The sequence below is a fragment of the Equus caballus genome, chromosome 20 (genome assembly GCF_041296265.1).
Source record: "Equus caballus isolate H_3958 breed thoroughbred chromosome 20, TB-T2T, whole genome shotgun sequence".
Lineage (NCBI taxonomy): Eukaryota > Metazoa > Chordata > Mammalia > Perissodactyla > Equidae > Equus > Equus caballus.
In genome coordinates this window covers 57045368-57073364 of record NC_091703.1, presented here as the reverse complement: position 1 = coordinate 57073364, position 27997 = coordinate 57045368, and the positions used below count along the sequence as shown (strand labels likewise).

Below are 27997 nucleotides of genomic sequence, written 5' to 3'. Positions count from 1 at the left end.
TTAGGCCTTAGAAGATGACATCATCAATCACAATAAACATTTACACCAGGCTGTTAGCATTGGCCAGTCCTTAAAGGTTTTGAGCTCCAGGGAGGATAAAGATATGGTACAGAATAAATTAGACTTCTCTCAAGTGTGGTACATTGAGATGCAAGAGAAAAGTCACAGCAGGTCTGAGCTCCTCCAGCAGGCCTTATGTAATGCTAAGATTTTTGGGGAAGATGAAGTTGAGCTGATGAATTGGCTGAATGAAGTGCACGACAAGCTGAGCAAGCTCTCAGTCCAGGATTGCAGCCCTGAGGGGCTGTGGAAGCAGCAGGCTGAACTTCGGGTATTTTGATTTATTTTATTTTACTTTTTTCATTTCAGTTGTCATTATTTTCTCAGTCTTCCTTATTTCTCTATTATTTTATGTTTGTTTTGATTTGGGTGAATTGCTAGACTCAAAAAAGACTTGACCTGTGTATACTGGTTACTTTTAATGAAGTCACTTCTTTTTCCTTTTCTTTTTTTTTGCTGAGGAAGATTCGCCCTGACCTAACATCTGTGCCAACCTTCCTCTATTTTCTGTGTGGTTTGGCACCATAGCGTGGCCACTGACAAGTGTTGTAGGTCCATGCCTGGGAGTAGAACCTGGGCTGCTGAAACAGAGTATGCTGAACTTAACCACTAGGCCATAGGACCAGCCCCTAATGAAGTCACTTTAAAAAAGAGTTTTAATTTATTCAATAGCTGCATTTTTCACTTTTCATTTTGTTATTTTATTACTGTAGACAAGGACCCCTAATTAACCACTCCTCCAGTATCCCTATATAGCCCATTTTCTGAAAGGGAGTGTGCTGTGAATTTTGGTGGATGACCATGGGACATGGGCCACGATGGCGAAAGCAGGGGTAAACATGGGAACAATAATGAGTATTTGAAAATGTGAGATGTTTACTCAGCTATATCTCTATGAAACCCAATTAAAATTCTCTAAGATTAACTAATGCTAATCCTTATTTAAATTTTTTCCTCCCCCACATAAAAATGGTACCTGTGTTTTAGATTCTGCAAGAGGACATCCTCCTCAGAAAAGAAAATGTTGATCAGGCATTGCTGAATGGTTTAGAACTCCTTAAACAGACAACAGGTGAGGCACCTTCCACATCAAATCGTCCTGCAGTCAGCAGTTTGCATTGCTTTCAAAATATTTTAGGGATGGGGGAAAACCAAAACACTTAATAATTTTGGGGCCACTCCAAGACTTCATTCTGGAGAATGCTTTAAATACCCATCAAGGGGGTTTGGGAACATGATCTCACTTTTTTCTCATGATCTCACTTGAGTTCTTAATGGAAGTTGTGTGTATTACTCATAACACACAGCACTGTGGCGCAGGAGACAGACAGAGAAGCCCACGGCGGAGTTACATTAGTTTTCCACTTGTGGAAGGCAGTTGTTCTAGATGAGCACATGGGTTGTAGACAAATTTTTTTAACTTTAAGATAGATTGCATTCAGTGACACATTGTGCCCATACCCAGGCTTCATTTCTCCGTGTTTGAAATCACTAAGAAAACAGATACAAACTAACTTATTTTAGTAATTCCTTTGGCCATGGGAAAGTTTCATTGTACCCATATCCAGTTCAGGGTATGTTTGTGGTGGGGGAAAGTACCATTAATTATGAGTTAGAGGAATTCAGTGTAGTATCTAGAACCTTGAACTGGGAGGTTCCTGAACCCAGGACTCAGTTTCTCTGGGTGTCTGCAAATAAGATACAGGCAAGAGAGGATCTACTGGAATAGTGCAGATGAGTTTGTTATTTTTAGTGTACACATACATGTAGCACACACACGCGCGCACACACACACACATACCCACACACACATATGCCAGGCACTGTTCTAAACACTTTGCGAATATAAATTCATTGAGTTTTTATCACAGCCTTATGAGGTAGGTTCTGTTCTTATCCCGGTGTGATGATGAGGAACCAGGTGCACAGAGAGGCTGTGTCCTGTGCAGGGTGGCAGGCCATGAAGTCAGTATCTGACCCCAGCAGTTTTTAACCCAATGCTTGGAAACTGAAAGCACCCTACAGGTAGATGTCAAGGGGATGCTTTCCACATAACTGAAGGCACTGGAACTCTTTCCAGTCTTTGTCTTTGCATTTTCAGAGCTGTTTAGATTTGCCAGAAATCCTGGGAAAGATTAAAACCTAGCCAAGGGCTTCTCTTGGCTCAGATCATCTTTAGAAAAATGTTTCCTTCCCTCCCCCACCCCCGACCCCAACAAATCCCATCAGTGCCCATTAATATCTGAAGAAACCCTCCCCCAGGCTTTTCTTTCCTTTCATGAGGTGTAACATGCCTTTGACATTTTAGGTGATGAAGTTTTAATAATTCAAGATAAATTGGAAGCCATTAAAGCAAGGTACAAAGACATTACTAAATTGAGCACGGATGTAGCCAAGACCCTGGACCAGGCCCTGCAGCTTGCACGGCGCCTGCACTCCACGCACGAGGAGCTCTGCGCCTGGCTGGACAGAGTGGAGGTGGAATTGCTTTCCTACGAAACTCAGGTCCTGAAGGGAGAAGCAGCAAGCGAAGCGCAAGTGAGGCAGAAGGTATGCTCTGATTTCTACATTTTGGATCGACTTGTGATCTTTTAGGGAGCCTCACTCACAGAGGAATGAGATGATGATTATCTCATATCCTTGCGAATGTGCTGAAGGACGCCTTGGTGGGCGGGGACCCAACAGAAATTGGCAGCAGATCAACTGTTTAAACTTTCAGGAGCCCAGAGATGAAAACAGTGTATTATAATTTGTATCCAGAGTCTTATGGTTGAGAGTATGGTTTATTACACAAGAGGGAGAATGATGAAAACAGGAAAAAAAGGGGAAATAGCCATTGTTTCAGCGATACACGTAATTCATTAAAATAACAATATTTTTGTAAGATAGATGCATAACGTGAGGTGGCTTTTGTAATTATGTTGCAAAAGTGGTATTCCACCCTGCTAATCCTTCTTCTCTTCAGAGATACCGGCCTGTGTTTTCATCATCCCTGAAGTGTGATCACATGTGGGTGAAGGGGAGTCCGTGAGAGCAGCCTGTGATGGTCCAGCAGCCAGGATGGCTTAAAGCCAGTATGTCCTCGTTTTGAGGGTCACTTCATTCTGGCTTGGACTTGCCTCTTTATTTCACTTTTCTGGTACCCCATTACTTAGAGGTTACCAGAAAGCGAAGAATAATGCATGTTAACTTGCTTGATTTCATTTCCCAAATTTTAAACATTTATGTTAAATTTCAAAGATAACGTCTTGCCGCCTGTCCAAATGAATTGTTCTTTGGAACTTCTCAGGAAACACTTTCCTTTTTACAAAATGGCTTTCCATAACAAAGGTTTATAGAACTTAACTGAAACTAAGGGGGCCAATGCGTCGCCTTATTGGCCTGCGAAGGACTTTGGCCCCAAGGACAGTTAGAGGAAAAGCCTGTTCAAACTCTTAAGCATTACCCACAGATTTGTATGTTTTCTTAATTCTGTTTTCAGGAACTGAAAAAGGAAGCTAAGAACAGAAAAGCCGTATTGGACTCCCTTAATGAAGTGAGCGGCGCCTTACTGGAGCTGGTACCATGGAGGGCCAGGGAAGGACTTGAAAAAATGGTGGCTGAGGACAATGACCGCTACCGATTAGTAAATGACACCATCACCCAGAAGGTGGAGGAGATCGACGCCGCCCTTCTGCGGTCACAGCAGGTAGGGGCAAGTGGTCTGTTTTCCGGGCAATAAATTTTCTCCAGTTATTCCCAGAGCCTTTACCTGAACAAAGCTTTCTGTTAATAGTGTTTCCATTCATTTGTTATGCTTCAAAAATGAAAGAGGGGATTTGGAAAGAATTTGACTGCGTTACTTCGACATCTGAGAGCCAGGGCAAGGCTAATCTGGACATTGTTAGCAGCCATCTGCCTCCTGGCTTCCCAGACTTCCCTCAGCAAGTCAGCCACTGGCAAGACCAGCCCTGCTTTCCTAACAAAATGCTTTTTGTCTGCAACTGTGCATACGTCTGATGTGAATTTTGTGCCTTAGCTAAGTCTAATCTGTACGCGAGTAAATATTTTGAGTGATCATGTAAGTCAGTATCGACTGTTCATTGACACATAGCTATGGCAAAGAGAGGGTGTGTTCTTTATAGAAAGGAAACAGTCCTGTTGGTCGTGTAGAGTTTCTTCTGAAGATGACTGAAGGGGAAAAAAATGATAGTTTCTGACCTGTCTGCGACTCATGCAGAGTTTATGGTTCCAGAGAGTTTTATGGGCACTGAGCCCTTGGCCACAGCTCCCCCAGAAAACTGTGGGCAACGAGTGGGGTCCTGGAAATAGAAGTTTATGATACACATTCTGATTAACTTTTATTGAAATCTCTGTATTAAGTCATCAGACACAGCAAACTTTCAGTGGCAGGGTTAGTGTGGAATTGCAGTATACTATAGAACAGAGGTTGGGGAGGTAGGTGACTAAGCTTTTACTAACATACGCCAAAAGCTAGAAACACAAAGCAAGCAGATGGTGTGGGAGCATCCAAAATTAATTTTCTAAGGTTGCCGTAAAAGTGTAATTTATACGGTTCTAAGCATAACGCTCCACTCCTCGTTTCAGGGTTGTCCTTCAGAATCACAAAAGCCGATGAAACACAATGATAGCAAAAAGCCTGCCTAAGAAACTTTTGCAAGGGAGGGCATTCATGCCCGAGGAATGTGTTTACATGACTCTGATAGCAAAGTTTGGAGGAATTTGTATGCCTCATTATTATAGGAAAATAAGTACTTTTTTGGGGGTGAAGTTTGTTCAACTATATGAAAATACTGAATTTTTTTCTCCAAGGTTTATTTCAGCATTTCAGAACTGGCACTGAAGACTTCTCTAAATAGCAAGACAAATATTCTGTACTCTTGGGAGTAAGATTTTTCTTGAGAAGTTGACTCTGGTTGGTTAGTTCAATGGAGTAGGACAGTAATAAGGTCAGGGTGACAGGTTAGCTTGCATTCTTTAGTAAACTCTGACCTGTGCCAAGATCATTTACTGTAGCCCAGTTCTACTGAAGGTTTTGCAGATGTTTTCCAAAGTTAAAAAAAGAAAAAAGTAACCAGATCAGTATATATCTTCTAGAACCCAAAACATATCTCCTTTAGGAAAATAACAATTATTGTGGGGGTTTTTTTCCTGAGACAATCATTCCTTATAGAAAATTTCAAGATTTTCTGAAAGAAGATAGAAAAACTCTTGGAAGAAAGAATGAGTAAACAACGTGGTCTGTATCCTTCCAGCCTTCCTTTTGAGAGTGAGAGAGAGAGAGAAAATGCATGTAGTAAAAGTATCTTACTACCAGGAGGTCATACAGCTGATATTAGTGCCGTTAATATCTTCTGCTTGTTCATGTGGATTTATTCTGTATTTATATCTGCATTCCTTTGAAATGCCTGCAAGTCTGTCTGATGAAATACTTCTAGTAATAAAGAAAACCAATAAAATGTACTTAAGCCATCAAAAAGAAAAGAAATAGCTCCGGGAAGGCTAAACAGACACACAATTTAGAGCTGGGAGGAACATGTGCGGTGTGTGATGAGGTGACTTGCCTGTGGTCCCCCAGCTAGGACATGGTGGAGTTGCAACCAGAATTTAATCCAATCCCATTCTGTCTCATGGCCGTGCCTCCTCATACATTATGTAGAGAGGAAAACTACTAAGAGGTGATTTATTTTTTTTCTAACCTCTTTCAATAATTTGAAGGAAGGTGCCATTACTGCAGTAAAATAGATGTAATGCGAGGATTTCCAACTATAAGGACTATGAGACACGAGAACGCAACACTGAAAGGGTCATGAAATAACACTCTAGGCAAGTTGAAGAACAAATTGTGCCTGTCTCTCTGATTTGACAGAGATTTAGTTTTGCACTCAAAACAATAGTTTCTAAACTCATAATTTCTAAGTTTATGAAGTGCTAATACTTATATATCATTGATATTATTTTATAACTTTGCCCACTAGGAGGTGTTTGGAATCAGGGCCAGAGTATAGTTTGATACTAAAATACTCATTTTCTGTTCACCCAATAATAACACATCCATGAAATATAAAAAGAATGATGCAAAAAAAAAAAAGTCTTTGGACCTAGATGTTAGCCACATATTTTATACTGTTTTATGTTGTAAAAACAAATCATCTACCACTCTGTGTCTTTTCTCCATCTGAGACTTAGACATGATCTGGTCACAGTCCATCGTTTTAGACATACCTTCAGTCACAACAATTTGTTTTATTGACAGCTGCTTCTTCCCGGATCCCTACCCCCAACATACCCATACCTTCAAGTGAGGGGGTGAGGCTGTGTGCCTTGAACATGACTTGGTAATTTTTAAACTTATAGATTTAATGGTTTGTCCCTGAATAACCTGGCTAAATTAAACTAGATTTTAAATAACTGAATGTTCAGTTTTCCAAACAAATTTCTCTTAAGATGTTTCGTCTTTTGCCCAGCATTAAGGTTGTTTATATGCAAATCTACCTCCTTTATAATGTTGTCACCTGGTTTTTGGAATTCACAAATGCATGGGACTTTGTGGACAGTCAGGACACTATCACAGAGTGCTGGCTTCCAAACGTCGACATGAAGGGTGTCCAGGAAAATATGGAAAAAAAATAAAAGTTTGAAGAGAGAAGGGAAGGGAGTATACAGATATGTTCTAATTAGCATGTACTTTGTAACCGCCCTGTATAAATTTGTTTTTAAAACAGTCCTGATTTAACATGGTTAGATTTTTCCTGTTAATCCTATATCACAATAACAGTTTTGAAAAGATGTGCCATTGAAATTTGAAATTGTAGAGCCGAGGGCCCTCTGTAAATTTGACTGATGTTTATTATTTGGAAAATAATTGAATAGCCTCAATGATGAGCAAATGAGTGAGGCCTACGTGCACTCAGTGCTGCCAGTCAAAAGCCCCTAAATCTGATTTTACACATTTGAAGAGGATATTCTTTTTTGAAAGAATTGGGCCCATTCATTACTTTTAGGAAAAATCTGAGTGGAAGCAAGGCAGCTTAGTGTAAATAGTGGTGACGAGTTTTATTAAAAAACAAAACAGCTGCCTCCTTCCCACAATACATGCCATTATCTGAGTTAGAAACTGTACATAGTTTCGCATGTTAAACCCCTACACAAAGTAACAGATCTTTGTTGCTTTTTTTCTCTAATTGCAATTGGATCCAAAAGGGCATTGTGGAAACGGGGAGAGGCACTTTTGCTTGAAAGATGTACAGACTTGTAGCCTGAACTCAGACCGCTGTAATTGTTTAAACCTGAGAGAAGTTCACTGTCCTTGGCCTCTTATAAATGTAGTTGTCAGAAGTTGCTAGAACGCGTGTGCCTCACTGGGTCTGGGAATCGCAGGCACTCTTGGCAGTTCTGGTGGCTTGGGTTATTTTAGCCGGCCGTAATAACCCCAGTGAGAAGGCACAGGGGTTGGTGATTTGGGTGCATTTAATATAAACAGCTCATTGGGTCATTGGGAATCTGCTTTGGAGAAAAATAACACCTGTTTGTTTCTTTGAACGAACTAGAAGGAAACCTCCCCCAGGGAAGTGCGATTTGTGCAGACCCTCCAGGTGTTGGGGGTGGGAAAATACCATGACTAGAAGCAAAATGGAAGGAAATGCTAATCAAAAGAAAGTGATAAGATCCCGCCAGGGGAAGGGAGTAGAAGGATGTCCTTGAGATTAAGGTTCTTATCACTCTGTCTTTCTTCAACCTTTCCACTCAAGAGAAACTTTCTAGATAAGTACAAAAGCAATTTGTCAGAGATCGGAGAAGTGTTTAAGTAGTAAGTTAAAACCGACCACTTACTGACTGTTGTGGTATTCGAGCCATTTTTGGTGAAATCATGTGAATATTTTGAGCTCATGAAGCCCGAACTATGTACAAACACAAGTGACACAACTTGGCAACTAGGGCTCGGACCACCTTGGTTCGAATCTCAGATCCAACATTTACTAGCTGAGTAATCGCTGGTAAATCAGTTAACTTCTCTCTGCCTCACTTTTCTCAGCTGTAAATGGAGCTAATGGTAAAACCCACATTATACAGTTGTCAAGATGAAAAGGGATATCGCACGTTAAGCACTTAGAGCAGTGTGTTCAATAGAATGCTAGCTGTTATTGTTTTAGAGAGTGTTTTTCAGGAATATTTAGAGCTAGCCAATTAAAATATCTTTTACTAACTTGTAGGAAATTTCTGAAATGCTAGGTCAACTATGATAGGAGTTATGGTAGCTCAGGTTGATGGTTAGACCCCACTGATGATACCTATTAAGATATTTCCCAGAATGCAGTTTTGGATGCTAAGATTATCTACAATTTATCTGCAGTCAGTTTTTCCTACTTGTATGAGTAGTAAGCAAATTTATTAAAATTTGGTCTAGTAAATTTACTCTCCACCTTACTCATGTGTGAAATGTGGTTGTTATGGCCCATTAGAGATACACATGTTAAATAGTCATTTGAAAGAGTTACAGACCTAAGTAAAATGCCTTGCTTTGCTGTAAATTGCTTACTGTAGACCCTGTGACTATTCCGTTTGTTGGTGAACAATAAATATTTGCTAATTTAATAAAAAAATTTCTTAAAGGACAGAAGGGAAGTTTCTGCTTGAAGTCTTGTTTTCTTTTAGCAGAGCAAATATTTGCCTTGGTTAAAGAAACAATGTTTGAGTTTCAGCTTTCCATTTTGGCAACTTAGATGGTATCATCATGCTGTTTTTCATTGGGTACTTTTTTTTTTAGAGAGAGAGAGAGGCGTAGTATTAAACTAGTATTAACACTAACAGACTGGCTTTCTTTATTAGGCCGGTCATATAAATACTAAAAATAGCCTGAACACAAACAAGAGGGATGGTGCGTCACTTTATTTTTTCAAGGAGCAATAGAAGAAAAAAGTCGTCGCTATTAAATTTTATTCCAATATCTTGCAGCATTTACACTCAGGTAGAAAGGGCTGGACTGTTTTTCTGTTTTGTACTCTTTAAGTGAATCATAGGAATCATGTAATAAAGGTTCGTTGTATATATACAGCTTGAAAGCTAATATCCATGCATAGAAGACTTTTCCACTTGCTTTTCATGAAGGTTTCTTTTTCCACATCTGAAGCTGCTGAATTAGTGGATGAAATGTTTTTTTCTTTTTCATGTTGATCAATAATTGCAAATGAGTAGTTCCATTTGAAACTAAGTGACTCAAAAATTATTGAACCAGATCAAGATAGAATTTTTCACATGGTTTACCAGGATTCCCTCTGTAGTACATATTGTTCTGATTTGTCCCAAATAGCAGAAAAAGTAGTGAATAGGTGAATAAAACATTTATTAACACTACTATGTGCAAACCATGACCCTCTTTGATAAGGTTTCTGAAAAGTGTGCCTTCACTAAAAAATAATGTTATGGGAAATATAGGAAAAATAAGTCGTTCTGCTGGATGTGCACACAGTCCTTTTAGAAGTACTGCCCTTGTAAGGGAGCTCACCAACTCTGACGGCTGAAGCTCTGAATTTCTATCTGGAACAGCTTTAGCATGTCACTGATCCTCTTAAATGTGTGACAGTCGAAGGAGAGCCCAGGGTGACGAATGTATTCTAGTCAGCACGTATGATTCTGTGACTGCCTGGTCGTCTTAAAGCAGCCTGACTTCCCATTGTTTTTTGGTGATGTTGGTGTATATTCAGCTTTTGTTCAGGTGGCCCTTCCAGAGATTGTTAGGCCAAGGTCTCTTAAGCCATATCTTCCCTTTGATATCCTTATGCAATTGATTTTTTAAAGATAAAGGTAAGATTATTATTTTAATCCCTATTTATTTCTGATTTGGGCCCATTATTTAGATGATTATCTAATTTCTTTTTTCTGTCTAACCTCTTGACTAAAAGAAATTGACCTGCAAATGGTTTCAATATTTGTTTATTCATTCATCATTTGGTAAAAGTAAAAGCAAGTGGGTTCATGATATTTTTGATGATTATTTTTCATGATAATTTAATAATAGGTATTTTTCACTTCTATAATTTATTATTTTTTATTCGTGAGATTGAGACCGTAACAATACTCTTAATCAGTGCTGTTAATGTTTGTGCCAGATTACTGCTGGCAGGTTATTTCCTTATAATTAAGGAAAGTCTACCAATAAGTTTGACAAATGTTATTAAAAAATAAATTATATACCATGGTGACTAGGGTACAGCAAAACTCTGCTTGTGGGAATATAATTAGTACATCCTATGTGAAGGACAGCTGGCGTATAAATCTAAAAGAGAGAATACAAACAGGAACTTACAGATGAGTGGTTACCCACACAGAGTTGTTTAATTAACTTGGTTTAAGACAATTGTAGATTCACGTGTAATCGGAAGAAATAATAGAGATCCCACTGTATCCTTTACCCAGATTCCCCAGTGGTAACATCTTGTAAAATGATACAGTCATGCATTGCTTAACGATGGGGACACATTCTGAGAAATGCGTCCTTAGGTGATTTTGTCGCTGTGCAAACATCATAGAGTGCACTTACACAAACCTGGATGGTATAGCCTACTACACTCCTAGGCTATATGGTACTAATCTTATAGGATCACCGTTGTATATGCAGTTCCTTGTTGACCAAAGCATCGTTATGTGGCGCATGACCATAGTACAGTATGACAAGCAGGATGCTGACATTGATGCAATCCAGATACAGAACATTTCCATCACCACCAGGATCCCTCCTGTTGCCCTTTGATAGCCATGTCTATTCCCTCCCACCTCTATTCTCTCCTTATCTTCTGGCAACCACAAATCTGGTCTCCATTTCTGTAATTTTCTGGTTCCCATTTCAAGAGTGATTGAGTACTTTTCAGCCACAACCTCTTTCTCTTCCACTTCTGGGACTCCACTCACGTGAATATTAGATCTTTTATTATAGTTCCACAGGCCCCTGAGGCTCTTTGATATTTTTTTTCAGTCTATTTTCTGTTATTTATATTGGGCAATTTGTGTTGTTCTGTCTTCTACTTCACTGATTCTTTCCTCTGTCCATTTCATTGATCTCTCACCCACTGAACTTTTTATTTGTTATTATAGTTTTAAGTTCTAAAGTTTCCATTTGGTTCTTCTTTATATCTTCTGTTTCTTTGCTGAGACTTTCTGATTTGTTGCTGAGGGCACCTAATTTTTCATTTGTTTCAACTGTGTTTGAAATTGCTCCTTGAAGCCTTTTTATCACGGCTGATTTAAAATCTTTGTCAGATAATTCTAACATCTCTGTTATTTAGGTATTGACGTCTGTTGATTATCTTTAGTTTAGTTTGAGATCTTCTTGGTTCTGGGTGTTATGTTCTGGGTCTTGGGTCTTAAACTTTCCGTTTTAACTGGATTTCTCTGCCAACACTCTGGCAGAAGAAGCGGGGGTGCTACGAGGTGGAAGTAAAGGTCTTGGTTCCCCATTCAACCTCTCATGACGCCTAAGGGGAGTGGTCCTCATTTCTGCTGGATGGGAGTGGAAGTTCCAGATCTCCAGGTGGTCTTTACTGGCACCACAGTGAAGGTGGCCACATTCCCACTGAGCGGTGGTGAATATCCTGACTCTCCTCTAGGCCTTCTCTGACACCACCCCTCAGGAGAGGAGGAAGGGTGGCCTCTCCACATGGTCTCCACTGACACTGTGAGCAGGGACTTTAGTGTTGGCCAGTGGGAGTGAAAGTTCTCGCTCCCTGCTTGACCTCTCTGATGTCACCCTAGGAGGGTGTTGGCGCCTTTTATAGTCTCATGAGGGTGGAAATCTAGGCTCCCCATTTGGCCTTTCTTGGCATGGGTGGGACCACAGCTTTTTTCTGTGGTGTTTAGTTAGAGTAGAGCTGTTATTGTCTAAAAGTTTTCCATCTTGCCAAGCTGCCCTTTTCCTGGTCCTTTGGTAGAGAACTGGCTTTTCTTGGGGCTTTGTGCCTGTCGGTGTTTCTGGGTAACTAGTTCTCCAGTATCCAGTTAAGGTTATGTGAGACAAGACGAAAACCCAGGGAACTCAGCACTGTGTCGTCCTTGGGTCCCAGGGCCCACAGCAGTTCCCTCCTCTCTCCTTTCCAGTCTTCTTATGTGTGTTTTATATACAATGCCCAGGGTTTTTAGGTGTACTTACAAGGAACAGAGAAAAGTACATTATTCTGTCTTCCCATGAGTCTGCGTAGTGTTGCAGGAATGCATAAATTATTTTCCAATCTAGTTTCTTATCTCCACCCTTCTCTCCCCTCACCCAGTTATTCCCCTACCTCCATCTAGATTTCTAGATTCTCTTGAAAACTTAGAAGTTTTGGCAGTACAAGACTTGAATACTCACAATGTCCATTCCCCATTAAATCTTCCAACTGAGGTCATTGTTAGTTACCATTTATCATTGGTGCTCGTGGTGTCACTTGCCAGCTTTACTCATTTATGATAACTGCTTGGCTCTGGAAGGCATTCGGGTTTATGTGATGCGAAATATTGAACATGTGCCTGCTCTTTCACTTGGTAGTCAACTTCTAGGACTCTACCCTAAGGAACTAATTAGAGATGCCAACAGATTTATACACAAGAATATTCATTACAGGATTGTTCATATAATAGCAAAAAATGCAGAGAGCCTAGATGAAAATATCCAGGTATGCTAGAATACAGTGATGTTATTTAAAAAGCACATTTAAAAGAATATGACATGGTAAACATTCATAATAAATGAAAAAGCAGGATATGAAAATGTTTATACAGTATTATCCCAGACCTTTATAAATCTTTCTCAGCTTCTGGAAGAAAATTCACTAAAATACCAATAGTATTAACTCCAGGTTTTAATTTTCTTCTGTATATTTTTCTGCACTTTATGAATTTCTACCATGAATTACTCTTATGGTCAAGAAAATAAAATCTCAACATATTTATGAATGCTCTTGAAATTGTTGTCTGCTATTATAGAATGAGATGTAAAAAATTATATGTGAGTCATTTGGGGTATTCTCTGCATACGTGGAGACATATTTTATACATACACTTATAAACACATAGTAAAATAAATGGAATATTTCATTCTTTTTCCTAGGAATTGTGTGCTTTGATATCAGAATGCTACTTGCATATCATAAGAGTTAAACAGATGGAGGAAATGATTGAAAGATGGTATCCAGCTACTGGGTTTATAGCTGTTCAATTTGGATAGTACTCCTAAGGAGAAAATTCTTAGAACTACCAAAAAGAAGGCAACAGTGTTAGCTGTCTTCAAATCATTAATGCTGTCTTATGGATTTAACATGTTTTAACAGCTTGTGTTTAATTACTCTGTGGGAAGTTCTCCTTTTTTTATAACTTTAGTCATTATCATGAATGATTTCAGGATGCTATGAAGAGATAAGCTCAGATTTTCCACTTGTGTAATAAGGATATTTAAAAGAAACCTAGATAGGTGTTTTTCTGGCACCAGTTACAGGAACTTGCTGACCTAATTATTTATCTTTTGTTTAGTTTGACCAAGCGGCTGATGCTGAGTTATCCTGGATTACTGAAACAGAAAAGAAATTGATGTCTCTGGGTGACATCAGGCTTGAGCAAGACCAGACCTCTGCTCAGCTGCAGGTTCAAAAGGTGAAGAAGTACATTTCCAGTTGCATCTAAATGATTTGCTGTGTGCTCCAAGTCTGGAAATGTGCTCGCATGATGTACTTTGCAAGACCCCTCTCGTGTAACTTGGTATTTTTAGCTACTTTGCCTAATTGTTTTCCTTTTAGTCACACACTCTCTCCTTTTTTAATCTTTATTTTGGTAAATCACAGACGTTCACCATGGAGATTTTGAGACACAAAGATATTATTGATGAACTTGTTAAATCTGGACATAAAATCATGACCACATGCAGTGAAGAGGAAAAGCAATCAATGAAGGTATCATCTTGTCTGTGTGACTGGTAGTGAGACCCTTAAATAAATGCCATGTGTTGAGCTTTCAGTCCTAGGAAAGCACTTTTCCTTTATCCACAGCTGCCATTTAAACAGCTAAACCATTTGTCTTAAATAAGGCATTTTTCAAGCTTACAGAATAACAGTGAAAAAAAAATTCCTTAAGGGAATCGCCCTGGGGACAATCTTTCCTAGTAGACAGAAAAGCTATTAAGGTTTGAGTCCTTGACTAACTGGCACATATTAAGCATTCAATTAATGTTAGCTGCATTATTGCCGTTATTTTCAGTATAAATTGTTATTATGTATGTCAACCGTTGTTTATATGCTTCAGGAACATTTGGGCCTCTTGAACTGAAACAAAGACCAAAATATGTGGTTCTCACTAATACTGAAATCTGTTCTGTATGAAGTAAGCTGTATAGCAAAAAAATGAGCTGAGTCATTAAGGAAGCCTCCAGTTTATGTAGTTTTAATGATCCTTTAAATTGTTAGAAAACCAGCCACAGTAAAAATGTTTAGTTCAATTCATATTCAGACATCTGAGCAGCCTAAAGAAATTAATATATATTAATGCTTCTGGTAGGAAAACATCCCCATGGCAAAAAAAATTATATGAATGTGTCTGCCTAAGATCCCATTTTAAAGAGTATATACTGCTTTTAAGGTATACCATAGACAAAGTAATTGAGTGTACACTATATCTTGATACTTTCTCTATTGTTTATGCTCTACAATGGCAATTTACTTGTTTGTAATTTAATCTTTTGTTTATTATTTTTGCAAAGATTCTGACATGAAAAATACAGATCATCATGAAATACTGTGTGTCATTCTGTAGTTTCTTAGATTACTATTGTGCTTTATCTTCTGCTGTTAGTTTGTGATGTTAATTTATAGCATAATCTAGATCACTATGACCACCCCATAAAATCAGTGACAGCATAATATTCTACTTTGATTCTAATATATATATAATTAATTTTATTGACTTGCACTTCCTCTTACAATTTTATTAGCAAAATGTAGTCTCTATTTTTTTGAGAAAGCATTGTACATGTTTCTAGACTTACGTGAGACTTGTTTTCTAACCTAGAAGACGTTATAAGAATGGCTGGAGAATTTTGCTTATTATTTTTGGAGAGCTCAGTGTCTTTCTCATAAAAACTTGAGGCCTTGCTTATTTATTTATATTTTGGTGTTTGTCACCTAATATTTTTTTTGGAGATGTTCTTATGTCATTAAATTCCATGATTTTTGATGACAGCATAGAATTCTGTTGTATGAATATATCATATTTTATTGGCCTGATCTCCAGTTGTTGTACTTTTAAGACGTTTCCACATTTTTACTATTTTTTACAATTATATCAATTTTTTTATTGTGATAAGAACACTTAACATTAGCATACAGTAGAATCTTATTCAGCCTTTAAAAGGAAGGAAATCCTGCCATACGCAACAACATGGATAAACATGGAGGCTTTTTCTTTAATCTAAAATGAGCTTTTTAATACATATAAACAGTTAAGATCTAAACAGCTTTTCTTGATTTATTCATTTAACATACGTTTGTTGAGTGTCTGTGCCAGATATGTAGTGCTGGACAAAACATTCTGGAGTACTTGTGCTATTTGGCCTACCTGACCAGTTAAACACATTTCCTCATATTAATTTCTAGAAAAAACTGGACAAGGTATTGAAGAACTATGACACCATCTGCCAGGTAAACTCAGAGAGGTATCTCCAGCTAGAGCGGGCACAGTCCCTGGTCAGCCAGTTCTGGGAAACATATGAAGAGCTTTGGCCATGGCTGACAGAAACACAGAGAATCATCTCTCAGCTTCCTGCCCCAGCCCTGGAATATGAGACTCTAAGACAACAGCAAGAAGAACATCGGGTAAGCTCAGTGTCAAAGAGAATGTTGTATTTCCTGTTAAAAGAGAATCATGACTTTTATGGTGTTTTTTAATGCAGTTAGACACCTTACATCAGTAGGACATTTTGGTAATATTGTGTTCTGGTCTGTACAGTTTGTTTATTTCACAGTGCTTAACTGTGACCAGGGGTTACAGTGAGAAGACTGCTGCATATTGACCAAGTTGTGTATGTCATTAATTACACAAAGGCTTCCATAGAATAGTGTGCAATCTGAACTGTCTGGGTACCAAAACAAAACTCTCATTTTAAAATGTTAGAGATATACGCTTTTGAAGTACTTTCCATTTATGTATGTTGAATTGCTTTCAATTTACACATGTTGACTGTTTAATACTTTATGTGTAGTAGTTAGAGCCATCTACAATGTAAGCAAAGAGTAGAAATACATGAAAGCAACATTGTACACACAAAGCCATTGAGCTTGGGGAAAATGTACAACATAACAAATGCGCCAAAATAACAATGTCGTGAAAGCTAAGTCTATGAAAAGGAAAAATGCTGAATTATAAAGACAAATTGTTCCCATTTTTTTTTTCTTCTTATGTACGTGGAACTCCTTTGAAGTTCTCTGCTCCTGTGAGCGTATATGAGTAAGCTAGAGAGTCTTGTACATCTACAAATATATCATGTTTTAAACATATATAAAATGGCATTATGAAGCCGTTACTTCAGCAGTCACTTAAATGTTAACCTAGCTTAAAATTTTGCAAAGATTTGAGTGAGAGAGGGTTCAAGACTGTCAGAAAAAATCGGGAGTTCTTGCTATTTCTGGACTTGTGAGCATAATTATTCTCCCCGATCTGTACAAGATGTACTGTGAGACTAGTCAGTGTGTGTGTGTGTGTCTAAAGTTTAACTCAGGGTAAATTGCATCATTGTTTGAAGTATGTGACATACTTATTAATCTTGTTTGTCTACTTTTTAATATATTGGCATTGAAGAATATCTCTAACTGAAGTATTTATTTAGAAACGAGTTCTGGAGAACACTTTATTTAATGCAAAATGGAAATTTTATGGACCTTTTTCTAAATCATTTGGCAGGAGAAAGACTTAAAAACTAGGTAGAATTGAATTTAAATGTTTATTTGTTGCAGAAGTCCTCATGCCTACCACTGAATGATTTTTAATATAAAATGTTTCATGGACTTTTTTCTACTCTGAAGTGAGAACTGAGTAGCTATGTTTCTGGCATAACATCAAATAGTATAGAAATGAACATTATTGAACTGAAAATTTAAAAATTAATTTTATTTTAATAAATAAATAATGGAATATATTATTTAATTAGTATAATTAATCAATAATAATTTTAAATGGATGATAAAAATAAAATTTATTTTCCTTTTTTTGCATAATCTTTCAGCTAACGAAATTTATGATTTTATATATAAAGGGAACTACAAAAACATTATAGCCAAGTCTTCAAATTGTTCATACTAAATTGTTCAGAATATTTACAGCCTTCTAGAATGGCATTTCTTCTGCAGCTTTACAACGTCCTCTTCAGCTATTTTTGGGAACATCTAGTTCATTCTAGCCAGGAATGAAAAATGGCTCCAAGAGCCATGTTGAAGTCACATGAACTATCTCCGGGATAACTGGGCTCACAATGATATGTTGCCAAGAATGATTTTGTTACATCTGAGGCAGAAGACATCTCCTATGGGGTCCTTTCTCCCTGTGTACACACACCTAAGTAGGCGTCTAGTAGGTGTTCTCTTATCTGTCCTGGAATGGTGCGAAAAGGTTTATCTCCACACTTCCCTAGGAAACGTGCCTCCTAGTGCTGCTGCACAGATGAAATCTACTCTGACTCCGGGCAACTCAAGAAATCTCAGCAGAGATCTCTCATTTTATGTGGGAGTATCTTGATAACTAAGTGTGAGCTTGTCTTGCAAACATGCCTTATAGATTATTGACACCAGAACGTGTACAACATGTTCCTTTTCCATGAGATTATATATTAGCTGATGCTACCATCCCCATCTCCATTCTGTAAAGCAGCATGAAGATTCGATCTAATAATATGAAACAAAAATAAGAAAATCTCAACCTGGACCACCCAGGAGCTAGATTACAGAATGCCCTTCCCACGCTTTTGTGTGCAGCATGTTAGACTGGACCCTCCTCCTTTTTTTTAAAGTTGAATTTGTGTTTGTTTAGCTCTTTTCCAAAAGAGTTTTGAGACCACCTTCAGAAACATTTCAAAAATAATATGTTACATTGGGGGTTGGTGGTGATGTAATGAGCCGGTTTCTTCAACAATTTTCAAAATAATTTGTAGACGGATTTTAGTGGGCACTTTGAGTAAAAATCCAGGTATGCGGCCTTCTTGGTGATTCTTCTTGATCAATGAAAGAAGTTAAAATATTTGCAGGAAAAGATTGGTAGCTTTTCTCTAGATTGTCTTTCCTGAATACCATTTCTCTCAGAGAAGCTTCTATTAGCGGCTGGATAGCAAACAGTTAGGGAGGTATACCTTCTGGTGAGGACAAAGAGCTGCTGATGGGAACCCTAATGAATAACGTGGTACAAATGGAAGACCCCTCAATGCTGCATGGCGACTGGCCTCCGAGAATCCTGCAGGCAAAGACAGCTCTGCCCCCGGGAGTGGTTTTGTATTCGGCCCATGAAAAACTCTCAGTGGAGGTCCTGGGTTTCATGGAGTGTAGATATCCCAGCTATGTTTGTCTCCCCAGCAGGAATGGAGCTCCACTTGGATTCCACACTCATTCGTTAGTGTAAATATCCCTGTATCTCTTGATTAGAGTATATTATGCAAAATATTTGTATGTCACATATTTTTCCTTAAATATACCTACATATAATGCTCAGTATATAGCTGTATGTTTGGTAGATTGATTACCCTTGCAGCCTTTAACATTTTCAAATAAATACAAATAGATTCATTCATATGTATATATCAAACATATCATATATATGTATGTATAATAGATTCATACATCATATATATAATTTAGTATATATGCGCACATTTTATATTGGTTTACATATAATTACAATGTCTTGTGGAATTACATCCCCCTTACTTAGCTTTATGTATGTTTTTTTTCTCTCAGCATTGTGTCTACCTTCCACTGAGCTGCCTTTCTTTTCCTTCGTACCTTCCTTCCTTTTCCTTCCTTCTTTCCTGTTAAATAATTTTTGTATCTATTATGAGTGTGTAGAAAGAGACACCAAGAGTTATGGCTTGGTCTCTGTAGGTTGGGGACATAGTGAGTTCAGAATCCTTATTTGTATCATGACCCTTGGCTAATACTCTTGTCAGGTTGTACTGCTCTTGGTATGAAATGCATAATGAACTGGGATTCAGTATTTCACTCAATCAGCATTTTTGTGTGTACCCTTAAAGGAACTTTGACATGACCAGACTGTTGTTTAATCTTTATGTCAGGGGCATCTCTTCCTGGCAAAGAATTGTATGAGCCATTGTGTGTTAAATGCCTGGTGATGGGGAGGGCGTTTGTTTGGAGTTTCTTGCCAGCTGGATGCTTTGGGGTGTAGACAGCTGTAATGTGGAGGTGTGACCCTGAGATCCTGAGAAGCTGTTTGGTTTGTTATAGCAACTGCGAGAGTTGATCGCCGAACACAAGCCTCATATAGATAAGATGAACAAAACTGGGCCTCAGTTACTGGAACTGAGCCCAGGGGAAGGTTTTTCTATCCAAGAGAAGTATGTGGCAGCTGACACCCTTTACAGTCAAATCAAAGAAGATGTCAAAAAGCGAGCAGTGGCACTGGATGAAGCCATTTCTCAATCTACTCAGGTAATTGTTTACATCAAAAATGTGATTGGGTTCTCCTGAACAGCAGAGCATGGAAAGACATTTTCTTGGACCTCCTGATTAAATTTCAGCTAAAATTATTTCACTACATTAACTCTGAGTATTGATGCCTTTGTCTTTCAGAGCTGATATTTGCTTGCGTCCAGTCCTTATATTTCTCTGCCCGCTTGTAGATAAAATAAAAAATAATTTTCAGTGACTCAAGAAACATATGCTTGTTGTCATTGTCCAAATATTTAAATAAGTATCCATCCAGAGTAGAATGCAGTATTTGCCATTGGGAGAGATAAAAGAAAGTGTTATTATCGTTATTAATAAAACACTCCCAAGAAGACAATAAGAAGAAAGACTGTGAATGATAGACTGAATAAGAAGGAAATAATATAAAGTTGGAAAGGGTTTTTTTTTCCTTTTTGAAATATCTTTTTTCAAGAAGTTGAATTTGAAATTTCCTACAGATTTTCCGTTTTCAAGGTTTGGCTTTTGTCGTTAGATACACCATCATTGGAGTGGTTCGTTTTCTGTAATCCCGAGTGATGATTCCTTTAATGTTGAAGACAGTGTAGAATCTACAAATGATCAAGTCTTTATAACTTTGCTTCATTGTCTATAGTATTTTTGCAAAAAAGTTTAAAATTATTTCATGAATCAGATTATGTGTTTGACCATGAATTAAATACAAACTTCAGTTCCAACATCAGGAAGGTTTTAGTTTTGATTTTTTAACATTGTTCAGTTCAGGAAACTTGTAACTTAAGAAATCCCTTTAATCTAATCAAAACTGCTCATGAATTTCACATTTAATAATATAACTTTTTTAGGATGCCAAAATAAGCAGTAAAAGTGAATGAAACAATCAGTTTTGATAAACACCCAGATTATATTGAACTTAATTTTTAAAATTAATTTGAATTATAATGAAATGAAACCGTAGGTATGACGCTGCTCTCATGTGGTCCAATTATGTATTAGCATATACCATTTCTTAATGAATCCACTCAATTATTTGCAAAAAACAATGTAGTCTACATAAGTAGTCTGATGCACTGAGGTGCGTATAAGTCACGATTTTAGGAATGTCTTCAAACACCACCTGTATATAACTCTTTGGGTGGATATGTTAACAAAAGGGCTAAGATTTAGTTCTTGATTACGATAGTAAATAGATGTTTTTTCATTTAAGTTTCACATTGGGTATCACAGATCTTTTCCTCATAAATGATCCCTTTGTTTTATTACTAGTTCCATGACAAGATAGACCAGATCCTTGAGAGCCTGGAGCGCATTGTGGAGCGTTTGAGGCAGCCGCCTTCCATCTCTGCTGAGGTGGAAAAGATTAAGGAGCAGATCAGTGAAAACAAGAACGTGTCAGTAGACATGGAGAAACTACAACCATTGTATGAAACACTTAAACAGAGGGGAGAGGAAATGATCGCTCGATCTGGGGGCACTGATAAAGACATATCTGCCAAAGGTAATAATTTCAGGATAAGGAAACAATTGATCTTGAATTTTAAAACAATTCTAGATGTTCAGGATGTTTACTGACAGTCTATTTGCATATCAATATGCCAAATTTTAGAAAAGATCTTACAGATATGACGTGTTTGGAGTTGAAGGGCTGTGTACGTAAATCCCTTGTTAATGTCTTCCTGTGTTTGTGAAATCAGTCAGTTAAATACTGTTTGCCATTGTATGAAAACCACGTGTTCTCTGGGCCTTTTAAACCAGTTGGTTAAAACATAATACTAATAAAACTAAACTGGAGTGTTTTTTTCCTCATTACTGGCTACACTGCCTTACATAATGGGTGCTCTGTCCCATAGCCACAGAAATGGCAACCATGACCACAGCCAGCCATCTTACAGATATGAGCTAGGGGTCAAAAGGAAGAGCATGAGCATAGGTTAGTGGAAATTCATGATAAGAAACAAGCCCAAAAGACATACCATACATTGTTATATTCCTGGGGCAGAACAGACATCTATTCTTGATTTGGAAAGGATAGAGAGTATACTTAGGTGGTTATTTCACTTTCTTTGGAATTAAGGCCAGCCTTGGTGAACTTGAAACTTGGTGAACTTAGGTCTACTCTGAGCTGAGTTACCTTTGAGCATCCACTTTTGTCAAGAAGAGCCTTGGTTCAGGAGGAGCAGGACACCCTCGGATCTTGCATTTGTCTGGAGTGGGTCATTGAGCCCAGTGATACCCGCTGGACTGGGGTCAACCAAAATTTGGTCGAGTTTTGCATACTTTGAAAATTGAATCACTGTTTCTATGTGAACTCAAACATTTTGCTTTATTGCTTAAATGGGGCTAATGTACTGCCTTTTCAATATTGTTTTGCTCCATAGCTGTTCAGGATAAACTTGACCAAATGGTTTTCATTTGGGAGAACATACACACGCTGGTGGAAGAAAGGGAAGCGAAACTGCTGGACGTAATGGAATTAGCAGAAAAGTTCTGGTGTGATCACATGTCCTTGGTGGTTACCACTAAAGACACTCAGGATTTCATCCGGGATCTGGAGGATCCTGGAATTGATCCCTCAGTAGTAAAACAACAGCAAGAAGCAGCAGAGGTAAGCAGAACATCTCATTGAAAGTTAAAAACTATGTTGTAGTATAATGAAAACTGTGTCCCTTTGGTAAATATTCAGAATCACTCTACTAAAATTTATATTTGGTTCTGAAAGTACAGCCACCAATTGCACTCAGAGAGCGTGTATTTTAAAAGATTCTCTCCATCCCCACTGCTTTTGCCTTATTTCAGGGCCTCATCATCTTTTTTTTTTTTTTTTTTCCGGTTTCTAAAGTAATCCAAAGTGAGATGCTTACTCCATAGTCTCTTTCCTTACCAGGCCTGTAACTCATGCTGCCGGTCCTCTCTCTAGATCTGCTCCCGTTGCGTTGCTGCTTAAACCCCCAGAGGCACTCACTGCTGACTGCAAAAAGTCCACACTCCCTAGAACAGGGTTCAGGTTTGCCCACGTCTGTGTTTCCAGCCATTTGTTCCCACCGCTCCTTTACCAAGCTCCTTCTCTGCTGGTAACTGCAAAGTGGCTTTCCCCAAAACTGCTGTGCTCCAGTCTCTAGCATCTGTACCTTTGCACATTTTATTCCCTCACCGTAGGGTGTCCTTCCTGCCACTCTTTTGACAAGTCCCACTCAAACTTCAAGATTCAGCTGGATTGTTACCCTCCATGTAAAATCTTTTCTTGTATTCTTAGCAGAGTCTGTCCCTGTTCTTATAATACTTTCCTCATGCCAAGGACTCTACGCACAGTATGACTTATCATTGATCACACCTCTGTCTTTCTCATGGACTCGGAGCCCTTGAGCAGAATAGTCGTGTCTGCTTTTCTTTATATCCCCAATGCCCAGTTTAGGGCTTGGTTCAGGCTTCATAAATGCTGCTTGAATGAATAAATATATGTAACCAAGAAGATGAAAGCAAAGGTGGAATACTGCATTTCTGTCATAGTTTTTTGGTAGTTTACATGTCCTAGGGTAAAAATGTAAATCCAGAGCTAGTTTATCCTAAATCTACTAAAGAAATACATTAATTTGTGTGAAGTCTTTGAGCTCATCTTTTACTTATGTCTATTTTCAATGTGCATCGCCAGACTAGTTTGTTTGAAAAACAAAATGTCTGTCTGTGCTTTTCAGTATTGTTGATATTTTTTTTAAAAAAAACTTGTTCTATTTGTTGCATAGTTATTTCTTAAATATTGTCTTCATAATAAGAATTTTACATTTGTTAGTTTTTTCTTGAAAATATTTCTTGTGTTCTCTTGTTGAAAAAAATTTGTTGCAGAAACTTAGAAAAAAGAAAGAAGAAAATAAAAATTGATCATGATTCCACCTCCTGGGATTAACTACCATTAATGTCTGTATATCTTCTTAGTTTCCGTGTGGTTTTGCTTCAAACTCTGAAGTTGCCATTTCTTGTCCTAGGCCATACGGGAAGAAATAGATGGATTACAGGAAGAGCTGGATATGGTTATTAACCTGGGTTCTGAACTCATCGCCGCGTGTGGGGAACCTGATAAGCCGATTGTCAAGAAGAGTATAGATGAGGTACAACTAGCGTGTTTTCTGCTCTTATCAGAAGGTCTTTTTTTTAAAGCATTCTGTTAACTAAAGCATATTTGATAGAAGTAGTTGAAAACATATGACACTAAAGGAGTTCTAATATTTATATTACAGTTAAATTCAGCATGGGATTCTCTAAATAAAGCTTGGAAAGACCGGGTGGACAGACTCGAGGAGGCCATGCAGGCCGCCGTTCAGTACCAAGATGGACTGCAGGTGAGGGATTAAAGCGTGTCTGCTGGCAGGAAGAGTCATGCTAATTGATGTCCACAAGGTTACCCATTGACGTCACCCCAGGGCTGCAAGTGTGTATGCAATTGCCTCGCCTACTTCAGTTCACGTTTTGCCTTTTAGAAGATATATCTGACACATGAGATATGTATAGATTTATACACATGTAGAAATACATTTTTATATGCATATTCAGTGAAATTTACTCTGAAAAGAAATATTTTTAATTTTTTAAGTGAAAATAAATGTTCCCACATAGTATTTTTCATAAATGGCTCAGCACCAGACAGTGAAATGGAACTGAATCTGAGTTCTGTTCTCAAGTTGAGTGGAATAAGATGAAAGGAGTAAACATTATCTAAAAATATCACCGAGTTTAAGTAAAGTCAGAAGTAAAGAAATTTGATTCGAAGCCAGTATTCCCCATGAACTAAAATAGATTTCTGTTTTATTAGGTCATAATCTGTTGTGTAAAAAGTGTTTTCTTCGTTTCCATATATATAATTCCTTTTAACAGTTGTTTTTCACATCCCTAAGGGTTCTCATTCAGTTCATTAACCATTTTGTAAGTTTCTTTTTTTTAAATATTAAAAATTTTCTTGTCAGTTGAGGCCAACTCGGGGATATTTCTCTCTCTACCTTCCTTAGCTTTCTTCCATTTCCTAACAGGCTGGCAGGAGTTTAATCTTTCAGCCCTCCTGCCATATGGAAAAAGCCTTTCTAAGTATTTCCATAACACCAAGTGAATATTATTTTTAAAGCTCAGATGAGAACATCTTTTCCTTTTTATTATGCCACTCCATTTCTATATTTGTAAAAATAAATATCACAAGCCAGGCATTATGCCAGCTGAAAAGTGTTTTGAACTTTGGAAATATATGAAAAAATTCACTACAAATAACACCTTATTATAAGTTTCCCCCTTCACCCTTCTCCTTTTTTTTCTTTTAACCAAAGTGGTAATTTATTGGTTAGATATCAATGGCCAATATTTAATTAGGCTCCAGCCCTCAGTATGTGAAGCCAAGTCATATTTTCCCCATATACCTTTGGTAGGTCATTGAGTGTTGCCCTCTTCCATGGCTGGAGATGGCCCTGCCACCACCTGCAGCCATTGGACCTCAGGAGCCATTAACTGTAGGAAGTCACAGGCTAGACATCATGACTTATACGGTCTCATTACCACTGCTAGGTTGGTAGCATCACCTTTGGAAATGAGGGTCAACTTGATTTATTGAATAGATGTGGCTAGATGTTGAAAGCTCCAGAGGTGGTAAGGTTTGATTGTAAAGTAAAGTCAAGTTTATTTCCCAGGTTGCTGCTTAAAGTTCTTAGGGTTTATTCATACTAACTAAAATACCAGGTATTTTCCAAGGTTTTTTCCCCCTACTGTATGGTCTGGCAACTTCATTAGAGTGCAAAATAATTTTATGTATTTAGTGCCTGAAAAAAATATGAGTTGAACCTTTTTAGAATGTTGTTCCTAAAAACAACAGGAAAAAAGGGAGATTTTTGAAGGCTATATTGCAATTCAGAATAGTAGTCTTAATATTAATCCTCATATGTGTAGGATTTTAATGCTAATCTAATTAATACGTAAGTGTTTAGTTGAGCCAGATTCTTTTACTCAAGTGTCAAACAATAAACTTATTCATTATTTGAATAAGCAGATGGGTTCAAATATTTTTCTTTCATTATATTTACACAGTCTGCCTTTTAGGAGGGACATAAGAGAGCGTGCAGAATTTTATTTCATATGATTGAATTTATAAAACTTTTTTTCAGATGGGCTTTTTAAAAAGTTTTTAATATTCTAAGATTCTATTCAAGATAGAATTTCCTTTGCAAACTTGGACGCAGAATTGGAGGTTCCATCCATTTCATATTTGGGATAACTGTTTCAGTATATTACTGCTTTTACTTATTGAGGTGAACCACCTTAATTATTTGTAGAATAGGCTCATTACGTAATATCTTTATAGATTTGTGATTGTATTTTTCTGTAACGCTTGAGATGTTGTGGCAATTTCAAATGTACCCTTATAATAACACATGGACTGACGTGTTTTTCAGGCAATATTCGACTGGGTAGATATTGCCGGTGGTAAATTAGCTTCGATGTCTCCAATCGGAACGGATCTTGAAACTGTCAAGCAGCAGATTGAAGAGCTCAAGGTATGGGTAGAGGCTGGCTAATTTCTCAGAGACCTTTGCATTTCTAAGTTCTTGATTCATGGGATTCTTTACACAAATTTGTTTATTTTACATAATTATAATTGAACTATTACATTTTGATTATGAAGCTGGTTTAATATAGTACCTACATGTAATAAGCAGTATGTAAATGCACTTTAAAGTATATAAAATACTTGTAGTTTTCTTATTAAATCAATACCCATTCATTATAGAAAAATCAGAAAAGACAAGTAAGCAAAAGGGTGAAAGTGTTATATACCGAGAGACAGCCACTCCTAAGATTTGATTTATAGCCTTTCAGATATCCTCGTGGGGCAGGATGAGGTGTGAGGTGTGTGTAGATCATACTGTAAGGATTCTTATAACTTTATTATTCACTAGTGTGGTATTGTCGTTAATACACATACAGCAAAGTTTTTATTTTCTTCATTGTGTTCAGATAATTCATTTAGTGTAGCAGGCTAAAGAAGCATCTGTGGTATAATGGTGTTTCCCAAAATGTTTGTTTTGTAAATGTTTGTTGTTTCCCATCTGCTTTCCTCTGTAATCTTTTCTTTGATGGTTCTAGATTTCCAGCTGTGAAAATGGCTGGACTGTTTCCTCTTTAAAGCATTCCTCTGTGCTGACGATCATTTATCAAAGTGGGATCAGCTGTTTCCTTCCTAATTTTGTCTCCATCCACAGAGACATCACACCATTTTCAATAAACTCTACCAGATTTTTGTATAAAATTATTACCTGGCTTTAAAATTATAGCATTTTCATCTCTAAGTATGATGGATAATATTTCACTTTAAAAAATTGTTTCTTTTTGAGAATTTTGCTGTTACCATCGTTAGATTATGATTTTTTTTTTTTTTACTTTATCTGATCATGTAGTAAACACATGATATACTTTATGTGCAATCACCGCTGTGGAGGAGAATTTGTTTTGTATATTTGCATCTGTCTCTGTGGTTTTCCTACAGCAGGCTGGTCAGGAATACCATCTCTGAAACAGCTTGTCTGAGGTTACGCCGCAGTTCACCGACTTATAGCCAAATGACCTCGAGAAATCACTTCTGTGTCCTTAGCTTACATTGAGGATAAAATTATTTTCTTTAAGTTTATTGAGAGTAATTTGAACATAGCAAGTGTTCACTGTACCTTAGCTATTTTTTAATTATTGTTTTAATATGTTTGGAAAAAACTAGGGGACTGCTAAGCCATTATTTATTTACTGTTTAATTATTTGCTATTACAGATTAAAATAAATATTTTATGAAAGGACAGTTTCCTACTACAAGCAATCATCCGCTAACCTTTGTGGTTTGGCAAAGCCAAGATTATTAAATATATTTCAGTAAGCACCGGGAGAGAGAATAATGTTATTCTGAGTCAGCAGTGGGTGAGGCGTAGGAATAACTAAATATTAATGAACACTGCACAGCTACGAAAACATGAAGTGTTCAGTAGATGCAAGATTTGTGTATGTTTTTGAGAAAGAAATATTAATTTGAGTTTTTTAGTGATATTTTTTCTGGGTTTCATCTGTGTCAATATATATTTTATTTTCTTCTTTCCTGTAATTTCAAAACTCATTTATTGAATATATATAATTAGACACTGGAATAAGTTCACTCTTGAAATTTGTTAATTTTTTATTGTAGAGACCAAAAGTGAAATATCAAAATTATAAATAGAAACATCTTTCAGAAAACATTGACTAAAGAGAAAAGATTTTCCTTATCTTTTTTATCT

At 37.4% G+C, this 27997-nt stretch overlaps 1 protein-coding gene across 42 annotated transcripts in view; it reads left to right on the top strand.

Annotated features, from left to right (window-relative positions):
* DST (dystonin) overlaps window positions 1–27997 on the top strand; it is a 440189-nt gene that overhangs the window by 371200 nt on the left and 40992 nt on the right. For 37 of the 42 annotated variants that reach the window (XR_011430068.1, XR_011430067.1, XR_011430066.1 and 34 more), the window contains 13 exons: window positions 5–331; window positions 1048–1132; window positions 2369–2610; window positions 3542–3748; window positions 13558–13677; window positions 13866–13973; window positions 15669–15887; window positions 19515–19718; window positions 20979–21210; window positions 22091–22317; window positions 23693–23815; window positions 23945–24046; window positions 26135–26236. Coding sequence is in view for 39 of the 42 variants with exons in the window: in XM_023624291.2 (XP_023480059.1) it covers window positions 5–331; window positions 1048–1132; window positions 2369–2610; window positions 3542–3748; window positions 13558–13677; window positions 13866–13973; window positions 15669–15887; window positions 19515–19718; window positions 20979–21210; window positions 22091–22317; window positions 23693–23815; window positions 23945–24046; window positions 26135–26236 (2298 nt within the window). In the remaining 3 variants the exon portion in view is untranslated. The remainder of the gene's footprint in view (window positions 1–4; window positions 332–1047; window positions 1133–2368; window positions 2611–3541; window positions 3749–13557; window positions 13678–13865; window positions 13974–15668; window positions 15888–19514; window positions 19719–20978; window positions 21211–22090; window positions 22318–23692; window positions 23816–23944; window positions 24047–26134; window positions 26237–27997) is intronic. The other 5 variants (XM_070245731.1, XM_070245717.1, XM_023624282.2 and 2 more) reach the window with 1 other exon arrangement.